At 38.7% G+C, this 26,782-nt stretch overlaps 1 protein-coding gene across 3 annotated transcripts in view; it reads left to right on the top strand.

Annotated features, from left to right (window-relative positions):
* The window catches only part of LOC136267911 (uncharacterized), a 103,016-nt gene that overhangs the window by 62,496 nt on the left and 13,738 nt on the right, over nt 1–26,782 (top strand). For 2 of the 3 annotated variants that reach the window (XM_066063107.1, XM_066063097.1), the window contains exons 7-14: nt 4,151–4,408; nt 4,463–5,283; nt 5,332–5,382; nt 5,435–5,611; nt 5,657–5,701; nt 6,053–6,310; nt 6,446–6,604; nt 20,778–20,840. In XM_066063107.1, the coding sequence (XP_065919179.1) occupies nt 4,151–4,408; nt 4,463–5,283; nt 5,332–5,382; nt 5,435–5,611; nt 5,657–5,701; nt 6,053–6,310; nt 6,446–6,604; nt 20,778–20,840 (1,832 nt within the window). The remainder of the gene's footprint in view (nt 1–4,150; nt 4,409–4,462; nt 5,284–5,331; nt 5,383–5,434; nt 5,612–5,656; nt 5,702–6,052; nt 6,311–6,445; nt 6,605–20,777; nt 20,841–26,782) is intronic. The other variant, XM_066063117.1, reaches the window with a different exon arrangement.

Below are 26,782 nucleotides of genomic sequence, written 5' to 3'. Positions count from 1 at the left end.
CTGAACTCTCTACATGATGGCTTCTTTGTAGCTGAACTCTCTATTAGGTACCTTCTTCTAGCTGATCTGACTACAGGGTGACTTGTTTGTAGCTGAATTCCCTACAGAATAACTTGCATTGTAATATAACTGAGTAAATTATACATGCAGCTGAATGCTTTATTAGGGTGACTGTTCTATTAGAGTATCTGGATCTCGCATTTGCTGCACGTAGTTGCCTTTCGAATCATAACTCAGTGATTTGTAATGCGATTCTTCTGTACTACCGCAAGAACTTTCTATGATGATTATTCCAGCTACATACTGATTTTCAGCTCGTTGCTCTAAGCGGTTTGCCTGGTAGACACGAAAACTAATAATTTTTTTATTCATAAAAATCGATCGCGTAATTTTGACACAGGTTGGGTTTTGTGTCATATCTCCATGGTCTTTATCCCGATTCCTTTCAAACCACAAAAAGGCACTCCTACGATGGTTGCTCCATCTACATATCAATTTTCAACTGATTCCTACAAGGGGTTTACCCTGTAGGCGTGACAGACTTTCGACCTTATTTTACGCAAATAATCGGTCATAACTCCGTGAATGTTCATCGGATTCCTACCAAAGTTGGTACGGAGATCCGCCTTAATGAGCCCTTTAAGTGTGCCAAATTTCAGCCCAATCCGAGAACGCATTCGTGTTTTATGGCGAATTTTGCGAAGTGTGCGAAATGAAGAAGAAGAAACAAACGAAGAAATTAAAACGAAATTTTGTTCGCTCGTATCTCGGAAATGGCAGGAGCGATTTTCTTCAAATTTGGTATGTAGACTCCCCTAACTGGGCGGCACGTCTCTAGCAAGTTTGGTTCCAATCGGATAAGGAATCACAGAGCTAAAATTGCATTTTCTTTCTTCCTGTTAATATACTCATGGTGTGGCGCGTCGGCTTCTTGGGCCGCACGACACACTATCGTGTGTCTTGATTGGTGTGATCCCAGTTTTTGCTTTCCTTACACTTGTATAAACACTAATGACAAAGTATCAAGACATACGGTAGTGTGTTGTGCGGCCCAAGAAGCCGGTGCGCAACACCCGTGAGTATATTGACAGGAAGAACGAAAACGCAATTTTTGCACCTCTGTAGCTCTGTGCTGCTTTGATGAAACAAAACAATTTTTGCTGTGTACACGCCCCCCAACTTCTGTACTCCACATTCCAAATTTGAGCGAAATTGCTTCAAGCGTTCCCGAGATATGCGACTTCAAAAATTGGCTTAGTTTCTTGGGGTTTATTTTCTTCTTATTTTTCTTCCTCTTTTCGCACTGCTATAAAACGAGAATGCCATATCCGATTGCCTTGAAATTTGGCACACAGAAGGGGGGTATAAAGGCGCATCTCGGTACCAACTTTGGCTGGAAATAATACGATAAACAGGCAAAGAGTTATGAGCGATTATTCACGAAAAATAACACCAATATGTTGTCACACCTACAGGGTAAACTGCTTATGGGAAGAAGCTGAAAATTGGTGGGTAAATAGGTTAACTATAGAACCTCAAACCTTTTGTGGTTTGAAAGAAGTCGAGCTAAAAACCAGGAAGATAAAACAAAAACACCAACAGTGTGTAACAATTATGTAATCGAGATTAGCTAATAAAAAAATGACTGCTTGCCACGCCTACCAGATAAACCGCTTGGGGTAATGCTTTGAAAATCGTTGTACAGATGGAGCAATCATCTTAGAAAGGCTCTTCAACGGTGTAGAAGAATCAGACTTAAAGCCACGGAGTTATAACACAACTTGGTGTAGCAAGTGCGAGATCGAGATACTCTAATAAAGCAGTCATCCTAATAGAGCAGTCACCCTGAAGAGAATTCAAGCGATCAGCTAGAAACAAGTAACCTGTATAGAGATCAGCTACAAACAAGTCACCCTGTAGAGAGATCAGCTACAAACAATTCACCATGCAGAAAGATCAATAGAAGAAGTTACCTTGCAGAGAATTCAGCTACAAAGAAACCATCATGTAGAGAGTTCAGCTACAAACAAATCTCCCTGTATAAAGATCAGCTAGAAGAAGTTACCATGTAGAGAGTTCAGTTACAAAGAAACCACCATGTAGAGAATTCAGCTACAAACTAGTGACCCTGTAAAGACACCAGCTAGAAGAAGTTACTTTGTAGAGAGTTCAGCTACAAAGAAACCATTCTGTAAAGAACTTAGCTGCAAACAAATCACCTATACAGAATTCAGCTACAAACAAATCACCCTGTAGAGAGATCAGCTAGAAGAAGTTACCTTGTAGATAGTTCAGCTACAAACAAATCACCCTGTAGAGAGATCAGCTTGAAGAAGTTACCTTGTAGATAGTTCAGCTACAAACAAATCACCCTGTAGAGAGTTCAGCTACAAAGAAATCACCTGTAGAGAGTTCAGCTACAAACAGATCACCCTGTAGAGAGATCAGCTAGAAGAAATTACCTTGTAGAGAGTTCGTTACAAAGAAACCACCAAGTAGAGAGTTCAGCTCCAAAGAAATCACCCTGTAGAAAATTCAGCCACAAACAAATTGCCCTGTAGAAAGATCAGTTAGAAGAAGTTACCTTGTAGAGAGTTCAGCTACAAAGAAACCATTCTGTAAAGAGCTCAGCTGCAAACAAATCACCTGCACAGAATTCAGCTACAAACAAATCACCCTGTAGAGAGATCAGCTAGAAAAAGTTACCTTGGAGATAGTTCAGCTAGAAACAAATCACCCTGTAGAGCAGTGCTCGAATTGTAAATTTATATGAGGGTATACTACAAGGGCAGATACAGGATTTTGCTAAGGGAAGGAGGGGCACACAGGTACTGGAAATCATTCCACTCTGCGAAATGCGAAGCATGAGCTTTCTAGGGGCCTGGGGACATCAGTGCTCCCCCAGGAAATTTTGAAAAATTAACATTCTGAGATGGACTTTGGTGGCAATATTGACTGAAATTTGTTGATAGTTCAACACTGGAAGTATGAATGCTAATACTATAGCTACTGAGCTAAAAAGCCAAATTATAGCTATAGTGTAAAGACCTAGGCTTCTCACTGCTTTAATTTGCTGCCTTTCATCATCATCAGCTGATTCATCACCAATTACTTCCTTGGTAGACACATGCAGTCTACAGTAGAGGGGGTAGATTTTGGCTAATGTACATTACATGCAAAATTAACTAGCACTTGTTTAATTCTAATTAATGCACCTCACGAAAGGAATTTTTTAGGATTGTGGGATTAGCTTCCTTGGGGCTCGAGAATCACGTTACACCAAGTAAGAATGTATTACTATGTAGTAACTAATGTTTCATGGATGTTCTTTGCTGAGGGGTACTATAGCTACACTGTAGCTACCTTATACTTAGCTAGGCTATCAAGGTATACTAATTTACAAAAATTGTTATCAAGGTATACTTCGTATACCCCCGTATACCCTCAATTCGAGCACTGCTGTAGAGAGATCAGATCAGCTAGAAGAAGTTACCTTGTAGATCGTTCAGCTACAAACAATTCACCCTGTAGAGAGAGTAGCTAGAAGAAGTCACCTTGTAGAGTGTTCAGTTACAAAGAAACCACCATGGAGAGTTTTGTAATAAATATATGTATTATATATATAATTTGTACATTTACTGATAAAATCAGAAATATTTAAAGTACATCTGCTTCATCTTTTCTTCTTCCTGTGGTAAAGAAAAAAAGATAGGTTAAAAAAGTCCCAAAGCCGGCCATAGGCTGGTCTTGGGGTATACAAATACAAAAAGAAATGAAATCTAACCCAAAACAGCCAAGCTGTAAAAAAAGAGTGCAGCCCTCAAAAAGGGTGTGGTGAAAAAAGATGTGAAATCCAAAGTGGCGGCCAAGAAATGGCTGTAATGGTAGGTTAATGGTAAAAATTTTAATAACGACAATTTAGGTGAATTTTGGTGCCGCTTGGTCTTGGCACAAAATTCACCTGCATTGTCGTTATTAAAATTTTTACCATTAACCTACCATCACAGCCATTTCTTGGCCGCCACCTTGGATTTCACATCTTTTTTTACCATAGCCCTTTTGACGGCCGCACTCTTTTTTTACAGCTTGGCTATTTTGGATTAGATAATATACACGGTAGCAACTTTTAACATAATTTTGGTGCATGTAGGAACTTGCAAACAGTTTATTGATCACTACTGTCAGCACTTATCAGTCAATATGGATACTGAAGTAGTACTCCAACTAATGATCTCCCAAAAGCTAACAACTGATTCCATTAGTATGACTTCATCTAGCAATTATCAAATCAACTACATTATATTAGAGCTCTTACGGAAAATGAATCGTTATCAGCTACAGAATTTCTTTGAGTTACTAAAAGCCAGTAAGAAGCCACCAAATGAAAAGGATGTTGCTATTGTAGAAGGTATGATCTCTTGTAATAATTATGTGTAATAATTGTGGTATCACTTCAAAATAGCACTACAATCTTCATTTCTTCAAACAACTTCACCACCCGGAGGTGATCAAAGTCAGGATGATTCTGAGTGGTGGTCATATATTTTCAATCGAGAGAAACCATCAATGATAAAGCCTGCAGCTGCTTTGACAGTTTTTCTAGATGTGAAGACAAAAATAGAAACATTTTTGAGGGATAGTGACCCCAGGAACATACTAGAGCAATGTGGCTGCTTAATGGCCAGTGATCAGCACAATTTACCATTGTTCTCTCCTGATATCATGCAACAGCTTAGAGAAGAAGTACAAACTCCTATGTTGATACAAATGCTAAGTCCTTACATCACATGGACTGATCATTCAGTCCTCTATGAAATGGTCAAGGCTTGCCATAATACTTTGGCTACAGAGATTATAACACAGTATGATATTAACCTTGATTCTTCTCAACCACTACTGGACTACCCCATTGCTAAACCAGTCTACCAAATGCTTCCAAAGGATAACAGTACCCAAACTGTGCTTGCTGTCCAGCTTGACCTACAGTATCAACAATTAAGTCTTCAAGAAGTGTTTGACATGCGTGACTTTATACTGAAACAGTGTGAAATTACCCCTCACACTTTACAGCTGCTCTCAGTAGCTCAAAGTAGCTCTACAATTCTGTATTGGATGATTGCAAGGAGTGTAGTTGCTCTGGTCACCTCTAAAGTATCACAGCGCCTCACTGACCTTCATCAAAAGGGAATATTAGATGTAGCCATTTATCCCAGCACTATACTTGCTACTGGTAAAGCATTGAGCGTGGGTCCTTTATCATTCCTCACTTGTTTTGATGAGATGGTGAGTGTTATCACAGACAGCTACATGTATGTCATTTTTGAATTTCAGATCACCAGTGAAGCTAGAGATGTGCTGAATACTCAACTAAGCCAGTTAGAGGTAGTTTCAGAAATACAGTACATTGCAAGACTTAAAACGTTTTTCTGTATAGAACCTTCCTAAAGTGGTAAACTATGTAAACCAACTTCATCTAGAGTTGCTAAGATACAAGACAGCAGCCAATGAACTGGTAGAAGAGAGAGATGTGCAAATGGTACAAAGCAAAGATACAACAACTCAACCAGACAGCTTACAAGATCAGTCAACTGGAATGTCTGATAAGGCAATGGTATGTTTATACATTCTACATGTAGTATTCTATTGTCCCTTGCAGGAGGTACAAGAAATGGATCATGTGGAAGAGAGAACACTAAGATATGTTAGTTTACATAAATGCTAATGTGACCCAGTTTGACAAAACTAGTCTTATACATGTAGTCTTTCCAGATTTCCATCTTTGACAACTCATAATTTACCAACTCATCAATGAATCTGCTTGCCAAACTTGGCCACAGAATTGTGTAATGAAAGGTCTATAAACTGGCAAAATGTCAAAGCGCTACCATATTCACAGGAGAATTTATCATTTGTCAGATCGTGCTAATTGAAAGGGCTGTAAAACTGATTTTGTCAAACAGGTTGCATAATTATGATTATGAGTACTGAAAAGTACAGTTAACAAACTGATAATATTCAGGGTACAAATAACAAATAAATGATATCACCACAGGTCCGCTCGCAAAATAACACACTGAGAACAGAACTGAAAGATGCACAGACATACACTAAGATTGTGGAGCAACAGTTAGACAAAGAGCGACAAAAGTACTCTACTCTACTGAACAAGTATGAGGAGGTCAAACCATTATTTGATGATGCTAATGATATTCAAAAAGAAATCCGCAATATTGAAGGATCAGTAGATGAAGTTATAGCTACCATTGACAAAGTTAAGCGGGTGAAAATGCAGTGGACTGAGATGGTACATGTATGTAAACAATATAACCAATAAAATTTAATGTGTCAACTGTCAACCTGATAATAAGTATGTTTATCTACTCTGTGTATCAGAAGTGCAATATAGTTGTATGTCAGTGCTTTTACCAAATTACCATGATATTAGGAAATGCAGTCAGTTGACAGTACACAACTAAAGGAAATAGATTCATTATTAGAATTATCAGACTCTACAACATCTACTGTGAAGTCATCACCATTACTGAGGTCTACAGTGTCAGTTATACATCTGAAAGAGCTGAATAAGAAGATGAGTTTGGCAGAAGTGTGTCACTAGTGTTATGTAGCTGCATAATATGTATAAGTAGTCATGTTCATTGGAAAATTGCTTTACTGTTAGGCAGTATATTTCATAGGAATAGCAAAAGTGGGGAACTAGAGGGGGTGCATTTTTACAAAAGAGGCTAAGCCTGTGTGTACTTAAAGATTGCTAGTAATCTGCAGTCACACACTGTAATCACTCAGGTGCAGCTGAAAACATGATAACAAAATAACTATGAAGTTCTGTCACCTGAACTTGGAAAAGTGACTATTTTGGCATGTAAACAGCTAAAATTCTTATGCTAAATTCTATGATATTTTTACGAGCTGCTGACTGATGAATGGAACTAGAAATTCTCAGGCAAGAAACGGAAAGATCACTTGGAGGCTTACATGCAGTAATTAGTTCTTCATCTTCATAGCATGTACCAAAGACATAAACAATATTCTCAGGCCTAGCTATTTACTACTGCCTTGTTGGCTCCATGAGTGATGATCCACTACCCCTCTGGCATTGCTGGAACAACTCATGTGGACCCGGCCAGGCAGTACCAGCTGGCCAGATGCTTTTTGGGACTGTGTCATGAATTCTCTGAGTAGATAGAGAGCCTCCACTGGCCCTAAACTGAGCCTGGCACTGTCACTCTTCTTTTCCCTCCATTTCTTGCTCCTACGTATAAATTGCCAACCCACCAATCCTATTCTACTACATGTAATGTTAACAGTATAATTGTTTAAAAAATTATTATCTAAAATAACTTTTACTAGGGATCTAGCTATCTAAAAACAAGTTAAACAAGTGGTATGATTCATTACTAAAATTGTATGTGGGAAAATCCCTACTTTGGCAGAAAACTATTAAAACAACAAGCCAAAGTAAGGATTTTTCCACATATGTGACCCAATCTGACAAAACCAGTCTTATAGCCTGTGAAATTTTGACTACTATTTTAAAGTTTGAAGTTTAATAACTTTCTTCTCTCTGAATATGATAACTATGTAAATTTTTTACTACTTATGTAAAACTCTCTGAACAAATTTACAGAATTGTTATAGCTTATACTGAAAAACAGATGCACTATAATAGCTGACATGTGTTTTCGGGCTATGTATAAGACTGGTTTTGTCAGACTTAGTCACATATAGCTTCAGTACTTGGTCATACCACTTGTTTCACTAGTTTTTAGTGAATAGCTAGATCCCTACTTCAATTTTATAATTTTTAACTATACCATTATTTTTTCTTTGTTACTATAGCTAGTAGCTATCCATGCCATGCTGCATTAGAGTGACTGCTTTATTAGGAAATCTTGATCTCACTGTTCACGACAATGGACCTCATATCCAATGCGAAGGGCATGGTCATGATGTGATGCTTATTTGTTAGTAGTGAAGGTATCCACTTCCTTTCTGAGTCCTTTTCATGGCAATATGATTGTTCGAGTAAGCCCTTCAATATTATAATAACTCTTTGGTGTATATTGTGATTTGCACCTGTAATGACAGTGCTGATATAGTTAAATTAATACCTCAGTTACTATGGTTTCCTTGCATGAAAGAGTATGATAAAAATTAGAGGTGAAAGGCAAAATTGATATCCCAAAAAGCCATGCCACCCATCAGCTTCATATTCTCCCACAAAACTGGGGGCTGTACAAGCCATTGTTTAGCCTCTAGTCTTTCAAACTTGGTTAGACTGGCCGGCAAGCTGGCAGGAATTGGGTAATTTTTTCTAAAAATAATTCAATATTCGATTTTCTGTAGCTGTTTCTTGTTTTAAACCTAGTTATATAGATACCATAGAGTCATGTTGTTAAGCACATGTATCTATTAAGCGCATATTACTTGTTAAGCACATACTCATTTCTTGTGATTAACCTGGCTGATAAGCGTACATGGTCAAATGCGAGACTCGACATGCGACAAAGTTACACACGGGAAGAAAAGCTGGAAGTGCTGGAAAATTAATATCTTCTCGAGTGCTTACATCTCTCCTTTCACTACTGTATGTATACAGCAAATCAGCCTTCTGGATTGCAATATTCTTGCTCATCATGAAGGATTTTACCCAGAAATGGAGTCAAATATCTTTATACACTGGCATGGTGACCGGCACAAACTACTAGCTACTCTATTACAACGTAGTGATTCCGTGTTAAACACACCTTAATCATTGATTAGGCTTATGCTCTCCAAAAAATTATAAGCACATGCATTTAACAATGGTGACTCTATATACAGTAATTTAGCATTATAGTAAGCCCAAGACTATCCATACAGTTGTTGCATAGCATGTTTCTAAGGTGTACTGTAACATTTTAAAATCATTGGCTGTATATGCACCTATTAACAGTTTAAAATCATTGGCTGTATATGCACCTATTAACATTTTAAAATCATTGGCTGTATGCACCTATTAACATTTTAGAATCATTGGCTGTATGCACCTATTAAGATTTTAAAATCATTGGCTGTATGCACCTGTCTGCTATCTTTATTATGCTCAGAAACTCTATATTATGCTAGGGGAGGGTGTGCATTTTGCTAAATGTTAGTGCCAGGGGACAGACTGTAGCAATCACAAGTAGTCAGAGGAATAAATTAGTTTCCCTTCTATATCCTAAATTGCATTATTTGTCTAAGTACACAATAACTGATCATGTATTAGTTATCATACTCCTGTTCTGTACCGCATGCGTATATCGTACCATACGTGTACGGTACATACTGGTATATATGTACGCGTACGGTATGGCAATCCATACTATATAATATAAAAATGGCAGTGGATGATGAACCGAAAGTTGGTTCAGAACGAAATTCGGTTCAATAAGCTGGGCTTGCTATTGAACTGACAGTAAAACTTAGACAAAAAAGGTCACCAAAAGAAAAAAACCCACAAAACATGGCATGATCTGAGATGATAGCTATCTGTATGGGATCGCGTCAAGTGCCGGTGACACGAAATAATTAGTTTGACGATGTGGAAGTCTATTAATGCGTATAATGCTGTGTTGCTGTTACAGCCCCACGCCTACTTCTTAGTCTGGCTCCGTCGACCCTTTTTAGGCATCTAAAAGGGTCTGGTTTGTCTAGCATTAAGAACTCGTGCATGATTGCACTGCGGCTCGCATTAAAACAGCGTATAATGTTGTGTTGCTGCTACAACCCTATGCTTACTTCTTACTGTATGCAAGGAAATTTAGATGTAAGAAAAATTTGACAAATTTTCGGCCACTTCAGCAGATTTGACGAATAAAATGTTAACGAAAATCAAGAAATTGTAGACAAAACCTGTACTTTTAAAGGCGCTTATTACGAAATACAGTTACTTGGCCTTCTCATATCTCCTCTACTTCCTGTGCTGGGGCAGCTGGAGAGGTGGCTATAAGAATGCTAACTATAAGCACTTGGCTCAGGGCCGGTGGAAGCACTACGGCCACTACGGCCACTATGGCCACTGCCGTAGCAGATTTTCACAGCCCAAGCCAGTCATGCCGAACGCATGCCTAGCTAAGCTAATATAGCTACACACTAATAAGGTAGCTCCGTATAGTAGTTATGTCATCATGACATACACTAATTTATAGACACCAATCATTCTAACCTTTAATGCAGTAAAAGGATGTGCAGCCGACTTCACGTTACCACTTGTTTATCCTCTATTATATTCGTGCGTCTAATGATCGAAGCACGTGATGACCAGTGCGGTGGATGTTCTTCCAGCTCTGCTGATAGGTAGCGTATTATTATTATTGGGGGTACAGGTAAGAAGGCAAAGCCTGTAAAAACCTGATCAATTGTATAAACGAAATTAGACTTTACAATATATAGAAAGGTAGTGTGACAGCTAGGGAAGTTACAAAAGTCAGTGTACGTATGAAGCAATATCTTAAAATCAACTCTTTTAAAGTGCTAAAATTGCTTCAGAATGTGGTTTACAAATGCTAAAAGTTCGAAATTTTCCTTTGGGGGGGGGGGGGGGGGGGGCATGCCCCCAAACCCCCCTAGAGGGGCATGCTTCGCACACTCATCACAATACCTGAATCATTACCTGGCTTGTTGCCTGACCAGTCACTAAGAGCTTCCACCGGCCCTGTGGCTGTTGTGGAAAAAGTAGGAGGTGATTTCACTCCACTATATGTGACCGGATTTCATATAACAAGGCTTCCACACACACAAAATCAAACTTACGATTTTACCAGAAATGGATTGCTAGTCTAATACACTATCATATTTCACACTGTACTTCCTTCAGCACTGGCAAGTCTGGTTTCTGTAGCAGCTTTCTTCCGACCCTGTCAAAGCCACGAGTGTGAGATTGGCACCATTAAATGGCCATGGCTTTGTGATAATGGTGTGTAGTGAGCTGGGACTTCACAGAGAGCTCGCCAATAGTGTTCTCAGTCAATTTGGAGTAATTTGAGGGCCATGGAGGGCCATGGAGAGCCCAAACTTGGCCTCTAGATTCCAATCGTCTTCTTACTCCGTTTTATACCCGTATATTAACACCACCGTCCACCCTCACCCTCCCACCATATTACTACCACCGTCCACCCCCACCCTCCCACCCTATTACTACCACCTGTGATCAAGACACACGGTAGTGTGTCGTGCGGCCCAAGAAGCCGGCGCGCCACACCGTGAGTATATTGACAGGAAGAACGAAAACGTCATTTTCACACCTTTGTATCTCGGTGACCACTAATCTGATTGGAACCAAATTTGCTACACAGTTGCCCGCCAGCCAAGGGAGTCTACATTCCAAATTTGAAGGAAATCGCTCCAGCCATTTCCGAGATACGAGCTGCCAAAGTTTCGTTTTTTTTTCTTGGTTTTTTTTTTCTTCTTCGTCTTTTCGCACACTTGCAAAAATTGCTATAACAAGCAAACGCGTACTCCGATCGCCTTGAAATTTGGCACACAGAAAGGGAGTCCAAAGGCGAATCCTAGCATCAAATTTAGTACAAATCCGATGAATGGTTCAGGAGTTATGACCGATTATTCGCGTAAAACAAGATCGATTTGTTGTCACGCCTACAGGGTAAACCGCTTCATGGAATAAGTTGAAAATTGCTATGTAGATGGAGTAACCATCGTAGGAGTGCCTTTTGGTGGTTTGAAAGGAATCGAGATAAAGACCACGGAGATATGACACAAAACCCAACCTGTGTCACAATTACGCGATCGATTTTTATGAATAAAAAAGTATTAGTTTTCACGCCTACTAGGCAAACCGCTTAGAGCAATGAGCTGAAAATCGGTGTATAGCTGGAATAATCTTCATAGAAAGTCCTTGCAGTAGTACAGAAGAATCGGATTACAAACCTCTGAGTTATGATTCGAAAGCCAACTCTGTGTAGCAAATACGAGATCGAGATACTCTAATAGAACAGTCACCCTAATAGAGCATTCGGCTAATTTATTTACTCCATTATAGAATTTTATTACATCACAAGTTATTCTGTAGGGAGTTCAGCTGCAAACAGTTAATCTTATAGACAGTTCAGCAAGAAGACAGTCACCATGTGGAGAGTTAAGCAAATATATCACTATAGAGATTCAGAACATTACAAGTCACACTGAAGAAAGTTCAGCTATAAACAAGTCATGCACTGTGTAGAGAATTCAGCTACAATTAAGTCACTCTCTAGAGAATTCAGTTACACAGAATTCAGCTACACTCAAGTCACTGTGGAGAGAGTTCAGCTACAAACAAATTATCCTTTAGAGTGATCACTACAAACAAAACACTTTGCAGGGTGTTCAGCTGCAACAAATCAACCTTTAGAGCGATCAGCAATGAACAAATCAACACAAATCTACCTGTAGAGAGTTCAGCTACAAACAAATTACCCTGTAGAGAGATCGGCTACAAACAAATCAACCTGCAGAGAGATCAGCTACACACAAATCAACTTGTAGAGAGATCAGCTACAAACAAATCACTTTGTAGAGAGATCAGCTAGAAACTACACACAATGTAAGGAGTTCAGCTACAAACAAATCACCCTGTAGAGAGTTCAGCTAAAACAAATCAACCTGCAGAGAGATCAGCTACAAACAAATCACCTTATAGACAGTTCAGCTACAAACAAAGTACCTTGTAGAGAGATCAGCTACAAACAAATCACCCTGTAGAGAGTTCAGCTACAAAAAATCACCCTGTAGAGACATCAACTAGAAACTAGACACAATGTAAGGTGTTTAGCTACAAGCAATCACCCTGTAGAGAGTTCAGCTAAAACAAATCAACCTGCAGAGAGATCAGCTACAAACAAATCACCTTATAGAGAGTTCAGCTACAAACAGATTACCTGTAGAGAGATCGGCTACAAACAAATCAACCTGCAGAGAGATCAGCTACACACAAATCAACTTGTAGAGAGATCAGCTACAAACAAATCACTCTGTAGAGAGATCAGCTAGAAACTACACACAATGTAAGGAGTTCAGCTACAAACAAATCACCCTGTAGAGAGATCAGCTACAAACTAGACACAAAGTAAGGAGTTCAGCTACAAGCAAATTACCCTGTAGAGAGTTCATCTACAAACAAATCAACCTGTAGAGCAATCAGCTAGAAACAAATCACCCTGAAGAGAGGTCAGCTACAAAAAAACAAATCACCCTGAAGAGAGGTCAGCTCCGTACAAAAAAATCACCCTGTAGAGAGATCAGCTACAAACAAATTGCCCTGTAGAGAGATCAGCTACAAGCAAAACACCCTGTAGAGAGTTCAGCAACAAAGAAACCACCATGTAGAGAGTTCAGCTACAAACAAATTACCCTGTAGAGAGATCGGCTACAAACAAATCAGCCTGTAGAGAGTTCAGCTAAAACAAATCAACCTGCAGAGAGATCAACTACAAACAAATCACCTTATAGAGAGTTCAGCTACAAACAAATTACCCTATAGAGAGATCGGCTACAAACAAATCACCCTGCAGAGAGATCAGCTACACACAAATCAACTTGTAGAGAAATCAACTACAAACGAATCACCCTGTAGAGAGATCAGCTAGAAACTACACACAATGTAAGGAGTTCAGCTACAAATAAATCATACTGTAGAGAGTTCAGCTAAAACAAATCAACCTGCAGAGAGATCAACTACAAACAAATCACCTTATAGAGAGTTCAGCTACAAACAAATTACCCTATAGAGAGATCGGCTACAAACAAATCAACCTGCAGAGAGATCAGCTACACACAAATCAACTTGTAGAGAAATCAACTACAAACGAATCACCCTGTAGAGAGATCAGCTAGAAACTACACACAATGTAAGGAGTTCAGCTACAAATAAATCACCCTGTAGAGAGTTCAGCTAAAACAAATCAACCTGCAGAGAGATCAGCTACAAACAAATCACGTTTTAGACAGTTCAGCTACAAATAAATTACCTTGTAGAGAGATTGGCTACAAACAAATCAACCTGCAGAGAGATCAGCTACACACAATTCAACTTGTAGAGAGATCAGCTACAAACAAATCACCCTGTAGAGAGATCAGCTAGAAACTAGACACAATGTAAGGAGTTCAGCTACAAGCAAATCACCGTGTAGAAAGTTCAGCTACAAACAAACCAACCTGTAGAGTGATCAGCTAGAAACAAATCACCCTGAAGAGAGGTCAGCTACAAAAAATCACCCTGTAGAGATATCAGCTAGAAACAAATCACCCTGAAGAGAGGTCAGCTACAAAAAAAATCACCCTGTAGAGAGATCAGCTAGAAACAAATCACCCTGAAGAGAGGTCAGCTACAAACAAAACACTTTGCAGAGAATTCAGCTACAAACAAATCAGCTTGTATAGAGATCAGTTACACACAAATCAACCTGTAGAGAGATAAGCTACAAGCAAAACACCCTGTAGAGAGTTCAGCAACAAAGAAACCACCATGTAGAGAGTTCAGCTGCAAACAAATCACCTTATAGAGAGTTCAGCTACAAACAAATCACCCTGTAGAGAGATCAGCTAGAAACTAGACACAATGTAAGGAGTTCAGCTACAAGCAAATCACCCTTTAGTGAGTTCAGCTACAAACAAATCAACCTGCAGTGAGATCACCTACAAAAAAGCACCTTGTACAGAGTTCAGCTACAAACAAATTACCCTGTAGAGAGATCGGCTACAAACAAATCAACCAGTAGAAAGATCAGCTACACACAAATCAACTTGTAGAGAGATCAGCTACAAACAAATCACCCTGTAGAGAGATCAGCTAGAAACTAGACACAATGTAAGGAGTTCAGCTACAAGTAAATCACCCTGTAGAGAGTTCAGCTAAAACAAATCAACCTGCAGAGAGATCAGCTACAAATAAATCACTTTACAGACAGTTCAGCTACAAACAAATTACCTTGTAGAGAGACCGGCTGCAAATTAATCAACCTGCAGAGAGATCAGCTACACACAAATCAACTTGTAGAGAGATCAGCTACAAACAAATCACCCTGTAGAGAGTTCAGCTAAAACAAATCAACCTGCAGAGAGATCAGCTACAAAAAAATCACGTTTTAGACAGTTCAGCTACAAATAAATTACCTTGTAGAGAGATTGGCTACAAACAAATCAACCTGCAGAGAGATCAGCTACACACAATTCAACTTGTAGAGAGATCAGCTACAAACAAATCACTTTGTAGAGAGATCAGCTAGAAACTAGATACAATGCAAGGAGTTCAGCTACAAGCAAAATCACCCTTTAGTGAGTTCAGCTACAAACAAATCAACCTGCAGTGAGATCACCCACAAAAACGCACTTGTGCAGAGTTTAGTTACAAACAAATCACCCTGTATCAGGTAGAAGAATTCACCTTGTAGAGAGTTCAGCAACAAAGAAACCACCATGTAGAGAGTTCAGCTGCAAACAAATCACCCAGTAGAAAGATCAGCTAGAAGAAGTTACCTTGTAGAGAGTTCAGTTACAAAGAAACCATCATATAGAGAGTTCAGCTACAAAGAAATTACCCCGTAGAGAGTTCAGCTAGAAGAAGTCACCTTGTAAAGAGTTCAGCTACAAAGAAACCACCTGTACAGAATTCAACTACAAACAAATTACCCTGTATAGAGATCAGCTAGAAGAAGTTACCTTGTAGATAGTTCAGCTACAACAATTCACCCTGTAGAAAGATCAGCTAGAAGAAGTAACCTTGTAGAGTGTTCAGTTGCAAAGAAACTATCATGTAGAGAGTTCAGCTGCAAACAAATCACTCTGTAGAGAGTTCAGCTACAAAGAAACCGCCATGTAGAGAGTTCAGCCTCATACAAACCACCTTGTAGAGAATTCATAACAACAAATCACCCTGTAGAGAAGAAGTTACCTTGTAGCTACAAAGCAACCATAATGTAGGGAGTTCAGCTACAAAGAAACCACCATGTAGAGAGTTTAGCTGCAAACAAATCACCTGTAGAGAGTTCAGCTGGACGAAGTCACCTTGTAGAGAGTTCAGCTACAAAGAAACCATCATGTAGAGAGTTCAGCTGCAAACAAATCACCCTGCAGAGAGTTCAGCTACAAAAAAATCACCCTGTAGAGAGTTCAGCTAGACGAAGTCACCTTATAGAGAGTTCAGCTACAAAGAAACCATCATGTAGAGAGTTTGGCTACAAAGACACTACCATGTACAGAGTTTAGCTGCAAACAAATCACCTGTAGAGAGTTCAGCTAGAAACAAAATACCCTGTAGAGAGACCAGCTAGAAGAGGTTACCTTGTAGAGAGTTCAGCTACATTTCAAGTCACCCAGTAGAGAGATCAGCTGCAAAAAAATATCCTGTGGGGAATAATGGGCATGTAATAAATATATGTATATAATTTGTATAATTACTAATAAAATCAAAAATAATTGAAGTACTAAAATTCTTCTTTAAGTTCTTTTCTTCTTCCTGTAGTAAAGAAAAAAACACATGGGTTAAAAAGGCCCCAAAGCCAGCCATAGGCCGGCTTTGCAGTATACAAATACAAAAAGAAGTGATATCTAATCAAAAACAGCCAAGCTGTAAAAAAAGGTGCGGCCCCCAAAAAGGCCATGGTGAAAAAAGATGTGAAATCCAAGGTGGCGGCCAAGAAATGGCTGTGATGGTAGGTTAATGGTTACATTTTAATAACGACAATTCAGGTAAATTTGGTGCCAAGACCAAGCGACACAAAATTCACCTGAATTGTCGTTATTAAAATGTAACCATTAACCTACCATCACAGCCATTTCTTGGCCGCCACCTTGGATTTCACATCTTTTTTCACCATGGCCTTTTTGGGGGCCGCACCTTTTTTTACAGCTTGGCTGTTTTTGATTAGATATTATTACCCGCTCGAAAAAAGCTGCTCAAAACAGGGCAAATTTTGGGTATCAGAAATGTATACACCCACTCAGTGATAGCTAGTGAACAGATGAACAATTGGTGCAAATTTTGTTTGCACAGCTGTAGGCACTGGGAAGTTATTACACAATGATTCCTTAAAATCGCCATATCTCCTAACAAAGCTTTGTGCGCCGAAGCCTTGTTTTGTCAAATTCAGTCACATATCTAGTTGTGGGACCTTTTGCACTGTTAATTATTAGATCTATTGCTGACCGTACCACTAATATTAGTGGTGAAGGTGACTGGGAGAATCTAACATTTGTCGGGTGTTTAATTTTGGACAAACCAATGCCAGGATACTTTTACACCGGATATTGGGCTCTGCAAGGTTTGGGTGATGACATTCCATTTTCCCCGTAGCTACAATGTATAGTTGCATGTACTTGCGTATCTCTCTACAGGGTTATCTGTTTGTAGTTGAACTCTCTACAGGGTGATTTGTTTGTAGATGAAGTCTCTACAGGGTGGGTAATTTGTTTGTAACTGAACTCTCTTCAGGGTGATTTTGTTTGTAGCTAAACTCTCTACAAGGTGATTTGTTTCTAGCTGATCTCTCTACAGGGTAACTGGTTTCTATCTGAACTTTCTATAGGGTGGTTGAACTATCAACAAGGTGACTTTTTCTAGCTGATCTCTCTACAGGGTGACTTGTTTCTAGCTGATCTCTCTACTGGGTGACTTGTTTGTAGCTGAACTCTCTACAGGATGATCTGTTTGTAGCTGAACTCTCCAGGGTGACTTGGTTCTAGCTGAATTCTCTACAGGGCGATCTGTTCACAGCTGAACTCTCTACAGGGTGGTTTCTGTGTAGCTGAACTGTCTACAAGGTGACTTCTTCTAGCTGATCTCATTACAGGGTGACTTGTTTCTAGCTGATCTCTCTGCAGGGTGACTTGCAGGGTGATCTGTTTGTTGCTGAACTCTCTTCATTGTGGTTTCTTTGTAGCTGAACTCTCTACAAGGTGACTACTTCTATAGCTGATCTCTCTGCAGGGTGATTTGTTTGTAGTGAACTCTCTACAAGGTGACTTCTTCTAGCTGATCTCTCTACAGGGTGGCTTGTTTCTAGCTGAACTCTCTACAGGGTGATCTGCTTGTAGCTGAGCTCTCTCTTGTTTTTAGTTAATCTCTCTATAGAGTAACTTGTTTGTATATAGCTGAACTCTTTACAGGGTGGTTTTTTGGTTGCTGAACTCTCTATACGGTGACTTGCTAGCTTGTAGCAGAATTCTCTACAGAGTGACTTGTCTGAAGCTGAACTCTCTACAGGGTGACTTACTTGTAGCCAGGGCCGCCCAGAGGAATTAAGGGGCCCAGGGCAAAGAGTTAAAGTGGGGCCCCAGGTGCAAGGAGGTTTTCACTCTAAATCACAACTTCACCCCAGCTATAGGTTGAAGACCAAAAAAAATGTCATTACATGCTGGCAATGACAATAGCTACCCTTCACCAACCATATCCCCTTATTTATAAGCTTGCTACACTGCTTTTCTGAAGAATACTATGACTGCTCTATTAGAGTATCTAGATCTGACTGCTCTACTACAGTATATCAATCTTTTAAACAGGTACTCAACAGGCCCTTGATAGGGCCTGGGGAAAAATGCCCCAGTCCCCCCCGTGGGCGGCCCTGCTTGTAGCTGAACATTGTATAAAGTAGCTTGTTTGTAGCTGAACTCTCTACAGCGTTACTTGTTTGCAGCTGATCTCTATATGGTAACTTGTTTGTATAGATGAACTCTCTACAGGGTAGTTTCTTTGAAGTTGAACTCTCTACACAGTGACGTGTTTGTAGCTGAACTCTCTACAGGGTGTTTTTTTATAGTTGAATTCTCTTCAGTGCGACTTGTAATGTTCTGAATCTCTACAGCGATATATTTGTAGCTGAACTCTCTACAGGGTGACTTGCTTGTAGCTGAACTGTCTATAAGATTAACTGTTTGTAGCTGAAATCCCTACTGAATAACTTTTATTTTTTATTAATTTTATTTTATTAACTTGCAGAATTCTGTAATGGAGTAAGTTATAAACGTAGCTGAATGCTCTATTAGGGTGACTGTTCTATTAGAGTATCTCGATCTCACATTTGCTACACGTAGTTGGCTTTCGAATCATAACTCAGTGGTTTGTAATCCGATTCTTCTGTACTACTGCAAGTACTTTCTATGATAATTATTCCTGCTACATACTGATTTTCAGCTCATTGCTCTAAGTGGTTTGCCTGATAGGCGTGAAAATTATTGGCATTGTATTCACGAATCTCGATCGCGCAATTGTTATACACCTTCGGTTTCGAGTCATATCTCCATGATCTTTATTTTGATTATTTTCAAATCACCAAAAGGCACTCCTACAATGGATGATCTATTCACAAACTGATTTTTGACTCATTCCATGAAACGTTTTACCCTGTAGGCATGACAACAAATCAATCTTGTTTTACGCGAATAACTGGTCATAAATCCTGAAGCATTCATTGGATTTGATACTAGGATTCGCCTTTGGACTCCCTTTATGTGTGCCAAATTTCAAGGCGATCGGATAATGCGTTTGTGTTTATATCAATTTTTGCAAAGTGTGTGAGAAGACATAGAAAAAAAACGAAAAAAAATTGGAACTTTGGTCGCTTGTATCTCAGAAATGGCTGGGGAAATTTCCATCAAATTTGGAATGTGGGCTCCCTAAACTGGCAGGCAACTCTGCAGCAAATTTGGTTCCAATCGGATGAGGGATCACCAAGATACAGAGGTGTGAAAATGAAGTTTTCTTTCTTCCTGTAAATATATCCACGGTGTGGCATGCCAGCTTCTAGGGCTGCACGACATACTATCCACTCAAAAACAGCAAAGCTACAAAAAAGGGTGTGGATTACAAATTTAAACCCTTGGTGAGAAAGTTGTGAAATCAAAGGTATTATAAAGATAATTGTCAGCAATAACATTTCATTGCAGCCATTTCTTGGCCACCACCTTCGATATCACAGCTTTTTTCACTCAGGTTTTTGAAGGCCCACATCCTCTTTTGTAGCTTGGCTGTTTTTAATATCAGGCAAATCCCAAGTGGTCATGGTACAAGTAATAAATACAACTCAGGCACATAAGTCAAACTTCATTTGCTTTATATTTTGGTATCTCAATATTGTTTGTGGGGTGAAAGTGGGGCCCGCTGACAGGCAGGGAGGGCAACTGAGAAATTTTGCCCTGGGAACCTATTTATAACTTCACACACGCATGCCATTTTTTGTATGGCACCACATTTATGCGTGGGTAAAGCAAGTTCCACGTGTGGCTGAAGCTGAAGATATGCATGGGTGTATAATATAATCTTTTATGTTGTGGTACATTAGTACTACATCCTGTGTACACTTAGCTACTGAAGTCAAGCTTCATTCATGGTAAAGGTCAGAGTTCACATACGGTGGGTAGTTTCTGTCTGTAGAGTAACTACTGTACATGTAGCTATTGCTGTACCAACAACACGAATACTTCAGTGTCTTAGTTTCGCCATGCTTGGCATACTACACAGAAGTGGCATTATTGCCATGTAATGTGGCTTCGTGACACATGCTGCATGCTTGATTTGTCACATACGTAGCCACGAGTGGAAATGTGAAGGGACTGTATTATATATCAGGCAAATCCCTCTTGGCCATGGTACATATAACTATAATACTGAAAATGGTAACAATAACCTTAACTCAAATTTAATGCTGTAAAACAATACTATGTCATGTTACATGTATGTGATAATGTAGTTTTGAATAATTTAGGCATTGCTAACTACTGTATTATTTTTATATTTTTCTAAACAGAAACATTCAACAAAACTCTTTAGTTGGCTATTGGATGAAATGGCACAGTTGAGAAAAGAGAAGGTACAGTGACACTATGCACCTTAAAAGAAAACAAACAAAACAAGCCATAAAATTACAGTTAAGATTGTAGATAAAGTGATTGTGTAGATTGTGTGTGGAAGCCTTGTTTTGTCAAATTTGGTCACATTTTTAGCTGGTAGTATACCTGCACTCTATGATGTGATAAATTGAAGATATGTATGTATACTTGTACTACAGGCTGTATTAACCGTCTTCACTTAATCATATAGCAGAAATATTAGTAACTATCACAAGAGGTCAAGCATCAGCGATTAAGGAATTTTGAAAAATTGACCTTAATGACTTTAATGGCACAACGTTTATCAGTAGAACACAAATATTGTAGCATTTGTCAAAATTTCACTCGTCACAATGCTTGATTGCCCAATTCTTCAAAATTTCCCCCATTAAAGTTTTATACTATATAGTGTGTGTAAAGTGTTCTAGAACTTTTCATTCAATATTTGTATAACTAGGCAGCTGTTGCTGCTGTATAATGTGGGTCTTCTATTGCCCTTGACATACTATTTAAATTGCTGTCAATCATTTCCATTGTTGTTACCTTGACCTTGCATCTTTCACAGTTGGTAACAGGAGTAGGCTATTCTTTCACTGTGACCCTGGGGTTTTGGGTAGACCTCAGACAGACATGTTACAACTATAAAATATAATTTTTCTAATAATTATCTCACTAGAATCAGCAATCAGAATACTACACCTTTTAGCCTCTTTGTAATACTTTGACTTCCAGGTACTAAGCATAATCTCCTTTGTTTCACTATAGTTCTTGCTGTAATTCTTATTCACTGCTTTGTTTCCGCATTGCTATCTACATACAGTAGGCTTGTTGTACACCTGTTAATACCATAATGATACTTTTCTCTGCTTCGTCAGTTGTGCCAACGTTTTTCTATTTCCTGTGCAGCACTCTCATTAGCTACTTTAATAGTCTCCAGAAGCACTGCCTTTACTTGAACAACAGCCCATTAGGGTCAGAAAGGTTACTTGAGATCTTGAAGTAGTGATGCAGCAACATAGCACACATGAAAGCATTAGCAAAACTGACTGATCAAGTTAGCTGGCTACCAATCATTTGCAATAGGTAGTAATTTTTAAGAGTTTATATTTGAAGAATTCATGCTTTTCTAAAATTTCAATAAATTTATTATTAATATTTCAAAATTAATTTTAATTATCAAAAGTGTTTGGAGCATTGAAAACTTTAACACAGCACACTGAAACAGGCTATTAGTATAAATAATAATCTAAAACAGAAACAGCCAAGCTGTGAAAAAGTGTGCAGCCCCAAAAAGACCAGAGTAAAAAAAGTTGTGAAATGGCTGCATTGATACTAATGATAATTATGACGATTAATAATGATTACCCCTAGTGTCATTGCAGCCATTTCTTGGCCGCCACCTTTGATTTCACAAACGTTTCACCCTAATACCTCATTGCACGAAGAAGGAGGAAAGACAAGTGCAGAGGGCATCAGCTATGTAACAAGTCTCCCTGTACAGAGTTCAGCTACAGTGTATAGTACAAGTCTACCTGTAGAAGGTTTAGCTACAATAAGTCAGCCTGTAGAAAGTTCAAGTTACCCTGTAGAGAGTTCAGCTACATTAAAAATTACCCTGTAGAGAGTTCAATTACAACCCAGTCATCATGTAGAGAGTTCAGCTACATAACAAGTCACCCAATGGAGAGTTCAGCAACATTACAAGTAACCCAGGAAAGAGCTCGGCTATGTTACAAGTTTCCCTGTACAGGGTTCAGCTACATTACAAGTCTACCTGTACAGAGTTCAGCTAGAACAAATCACCATGTAGTATGTTCAGTACAACAAGTCACCCTGTAGAGAGTTCCAGCTACAAACAAGTCACCCTGGAGAGAGTTTATCTACAATCTAGTCACCATGTAGAGAGTTCAACTATAAATAATCATCCTGTAGAGTTCAGCTGGTAAAAATTAATGCTATTTTTTTCCTATGGTAAAGAAAAAACAGGTATGAATCTGTCCCAAAGCCAACTTAATACTGGGTTGGCACTTAAAATTACAAACAGTAGTGATATTTGTAACAAAAACAACTATTAGTAGCACCTCTCTGTGTGTCTCTCTGTGTCTCTGTCTCTCTCTCAGAATCACTAGAATGGTAGCCCAAATAGAAGGAATCATGTCCAGAAACTGTTAATAAATAAGTCCATTGAGTTGTATCTCATTTTCTGTTGTAACAACAAACTGTCATCTGTGGATGGCAGAAGGAATAAACATGGGTAACAGAAGGAAGGATGGGGCAGAAATTCTGAAGAGGTCCCTGACACCGTCAATCCAGCAGTTTACACAACAGGCCAATAGAGCTGGCATTATGATGAGTGGTCATTGACAAAAAAGTGGTACCACACAACTTTTCAGCCATCTTCTGAATTGAGTCTAGCTTATGTAGATGAGTGGTAGAAGTTCCCATAAAAATGATGTTTCCGTACTCACACATCAGTCTAACAAATAAATCATATAACTCCAAGTAAGTTTGCAATCAACATGAATCCCAAGAGCTTTTAATACATCTACCTCCTCAATAGAAAGAGTGTCCATGAACAGCAGATCAACATCCTTTTTAAGTGACACACAAAACACATAACACTTAGCAAGCTCAAAATTGATGTTCGACTTCTGTCCCCATAAGTGAATCCTACTAAATTAGCATTCATTTCATCAGCTTCAACAATCCTATCAATCTTTGAAGGTATCACCTTTATTGGAGTTAAATCACTGGCATATTGAAACAAATCACAAAGAGTCTTGTACAAGATTTTGAATCCTGCAAAATTTTGGGTACAATTCTGGATTCCAAGCCAAGATTCTGGGTTCCAAGCCAAGTTCTGGATTCAAGATATTTAGTTATAGCTACAAGGCTAGCTATAAAAGCTCAATATGCTTTGGTTTGCAGAAGGTTTTCTGATCTCAATGATGATAAAAAAAACTGCTTCCCTAATTTATTATGTAATAATACTGTAGCTGTACTGAGTGCTTACAATCTTTGTATAATTACTGCAATAGTTAATTTAAAATCCTTCAAATAATACATAAGCAGAATTACATCATATGAGTAATATCTGTGCAAAGATTTACAAATGCTTGTTAGCTAGCTATGTAGATTACTCTGATTGCTCCCTGCTGCACTCATTACAGTACTATCTTTTAACAAATAGTGCACACAAGCAGCGTGAAACCATTAATTTTGTTACATCCATTGCAACATAACATCTTCGTTTCATCATCATATGCAATACACTTGAATTGAACACTTCATCATTTTCAAGATCCTTGACTTATGTTTGTGACTACATGAGGAGGGGAATTCTCTTATTTGCACAATCCCTAGAATTTCCTGTAGATTTGGTCTTCAGTATTACAAGGATCCTTTCCATGAACAAAATGTGTGATCATGTCATGGCATGAAGTCAACAACCTGGAACACCTTCCCAACATGCATTTTGTTTTGCAGAATGTATATACTGTAATGTTCTTACACCTGTACACCTGTACATTAAGGTTTCTCACCAGCTCACACATTTTGGCATGTTTCTTATTATTTCAGTGGCTCTTCACATGCCTGAGATAAGAACTGACTGTGTATGGGGTTTGGTTCATGTAAAAATCATTTCTCAATATCCAATACAGTAGCTTCTTCTGAAAAAGTTTCTGATGTGAGAAAACATTTCAATACATATCCTCATCAAATTTTTATTGCTATACTGGGCTAGCTACATCATAACTAAATAAAAATACTTACCACTGCATGGCCGCTGCATGTCTACTGCATGGATATAAGATAGAGACACAAAACCTAAAGTGGCTGCTGCATGTCTGCTGCATGGATATAAGATGGAGACACACAAACTAAAATGCACTGGGTAGAGCTAAATACTGCTTAACTCCAAACTACACAGCTACACACTATCAGCCAACTTACTTGCTTGGCTTAACTTCAGCTAGTTCTCCTTAAGCTAGGGTGAAGACTTGGGAATTCAGCTTGAGCTCATTCCTCATCATGGGTACAGCTATGGCAATAATGCCAAGGGCACTTAATACATTTTGCAATACAGCTACCACACTTCTCTTGAATCCAGCACATGGAAAGAAAACAGCTGAACATCTTGAAGTGATGTTTCGAAGAACACCTCAAGAGGCAAGTTGATGCAGATACTGATATGAGTGGGCACTATTACAGACTTTTGAAAATATCCAGAAATCTCATAAATTTAAATGGATTTCTTTCAATCCCAAGATTCCAGATTCCAATGCAAAATTCCTGATTCCGTGTGGGATGCTAAATTAGTTGTACAGGATTCCAACTCATGTTGGACCCCTTGGTACTATTTGAGTATCTTGATCGCACACTGGTTACTTGTATTTGGTTTTCGCATTATAACTCAATGATTTTTAATCTGATTTCTTCTTAACCACTGAAAGGGTATTCTATGATGAATCCACTTACATTCTAATTTTCAACTCATTCCCATTAATGGTTTGTCTGGTAGGAGTGACAACAGATGGTTTTTTTATTGATGAAACTAGATTGTGTGCCTGTTATACATGGTTGGCATTTTTATTATAGTTCCATGATCATAATCCTGATTTCTTTCAAACCATAGTTAATATGCTCTTACCGCCTTCCAAATTCAAGTACTGTACATTTTACCGAAGTACATGCGAGTTACTTATAGAATTTTTTTTAAAGTGTTGCAAAATGAAGAATAATCAAACAATACGGTGTTACTGTGATACCCCCCAAGATGATGTACGCCGCTTAAAATACCACCTTGAAAAGTTATCCTAGAAGCATCTTACACGACAAAATCACCTTAACAGAATATTAATCCATCTAAATAAAAAACAGTTACAGGTGGTTGGATATAGAATTAAGAAAAATTTCCTGAACTTGAATGAATTTTCATCTACCTGCTTGCCTGCCGGCCTGCTTGCCTGCCGGCCTGCTTGCCTGCCGGCCTGCTTGCCTGCCGGCCTGCTTGCCTGCCGGCCTGCTTGCCTGCCGGCCTGCTTGCCTGCCGGCCTGCTTGCCTGACTATGGTCGCAATGCTGGAGGCTAAAAAAAAGCAGCGTACGGCCACCATTTGTGCCACAATAACAGACTCGTGCTTTTTAGGGTTCTGATGAGTGTGGGCTTTCTGTGTCCTGTCTTTCCTTTTACCTTCAGTGGGTTGTCGTTGTCTTCTTCATGCAATGAAAACATATCCAGGTGTCAATTTTCCGTATTAACACTTCTTCAGCAGCATAATATTTAGATACCACAAAATATTTAAAACACTTATGCTACTGTTAAAGATATGGACACCTGGTAGATCTCTGCATGGATAATTGATTATCTATGATACCTGTAACTTCACGATAGGTTCCAGACCATGTCCATTAATTATCTTGGCTGATTAATAACAATCGAGAGTGGAGACCACACCTCATAACAATCTATGTACTCGAACATGATGACCACACCCCTTATTGGTTTAGATAATAAGTAGGTAGAGGCTGACTTGAGTGATACTCTAATACAGCGTTCACCTAATTGGATAGTCACATCTGTATAGCTTACTGTAGCTATACTAAAACTGAACAAACTAGTATATATTAAAAATGTAATTTAAAAATGAAGTAGGGATCCAAGTGATAAAAAGTAGTTAAGCAAGAGATGAATGATGGTATTACAGCATAGCTCGGTGGGAATCCCTACTTTGGTTTTCAACAAAATAATAGCAATGTCAATGTAGGGATTTTCTCACAGAACTATGCTGTAATACTATCATTCATCTCTTCTTTCACTACTATTATCACTTGGATCCCTACTTCGTATTTATAAATTAATAATTTTTAAAGTAAAATGAAGAAAAGTACAGTACGAAGAAAACAAGAAAAAAATTGAAGGT

This window comes from Dysidea avara, chromosome 1, assembly GCF_963678975.1.
Source record: "Dysidea avara chromosome 1, odDysAvar1.4, whole genome shotgun sequence".
In the NCBI taxonomy this organism is placed as follows: Eukaryota; Metazoa; Porifera; class Demospongiae; order Dictyoceratida; family Dysideidae; genus Dysidea; species Dysidea avara.
This window is presented reverse-complemented; position numbering and strand designations above follow the sequence as displayed.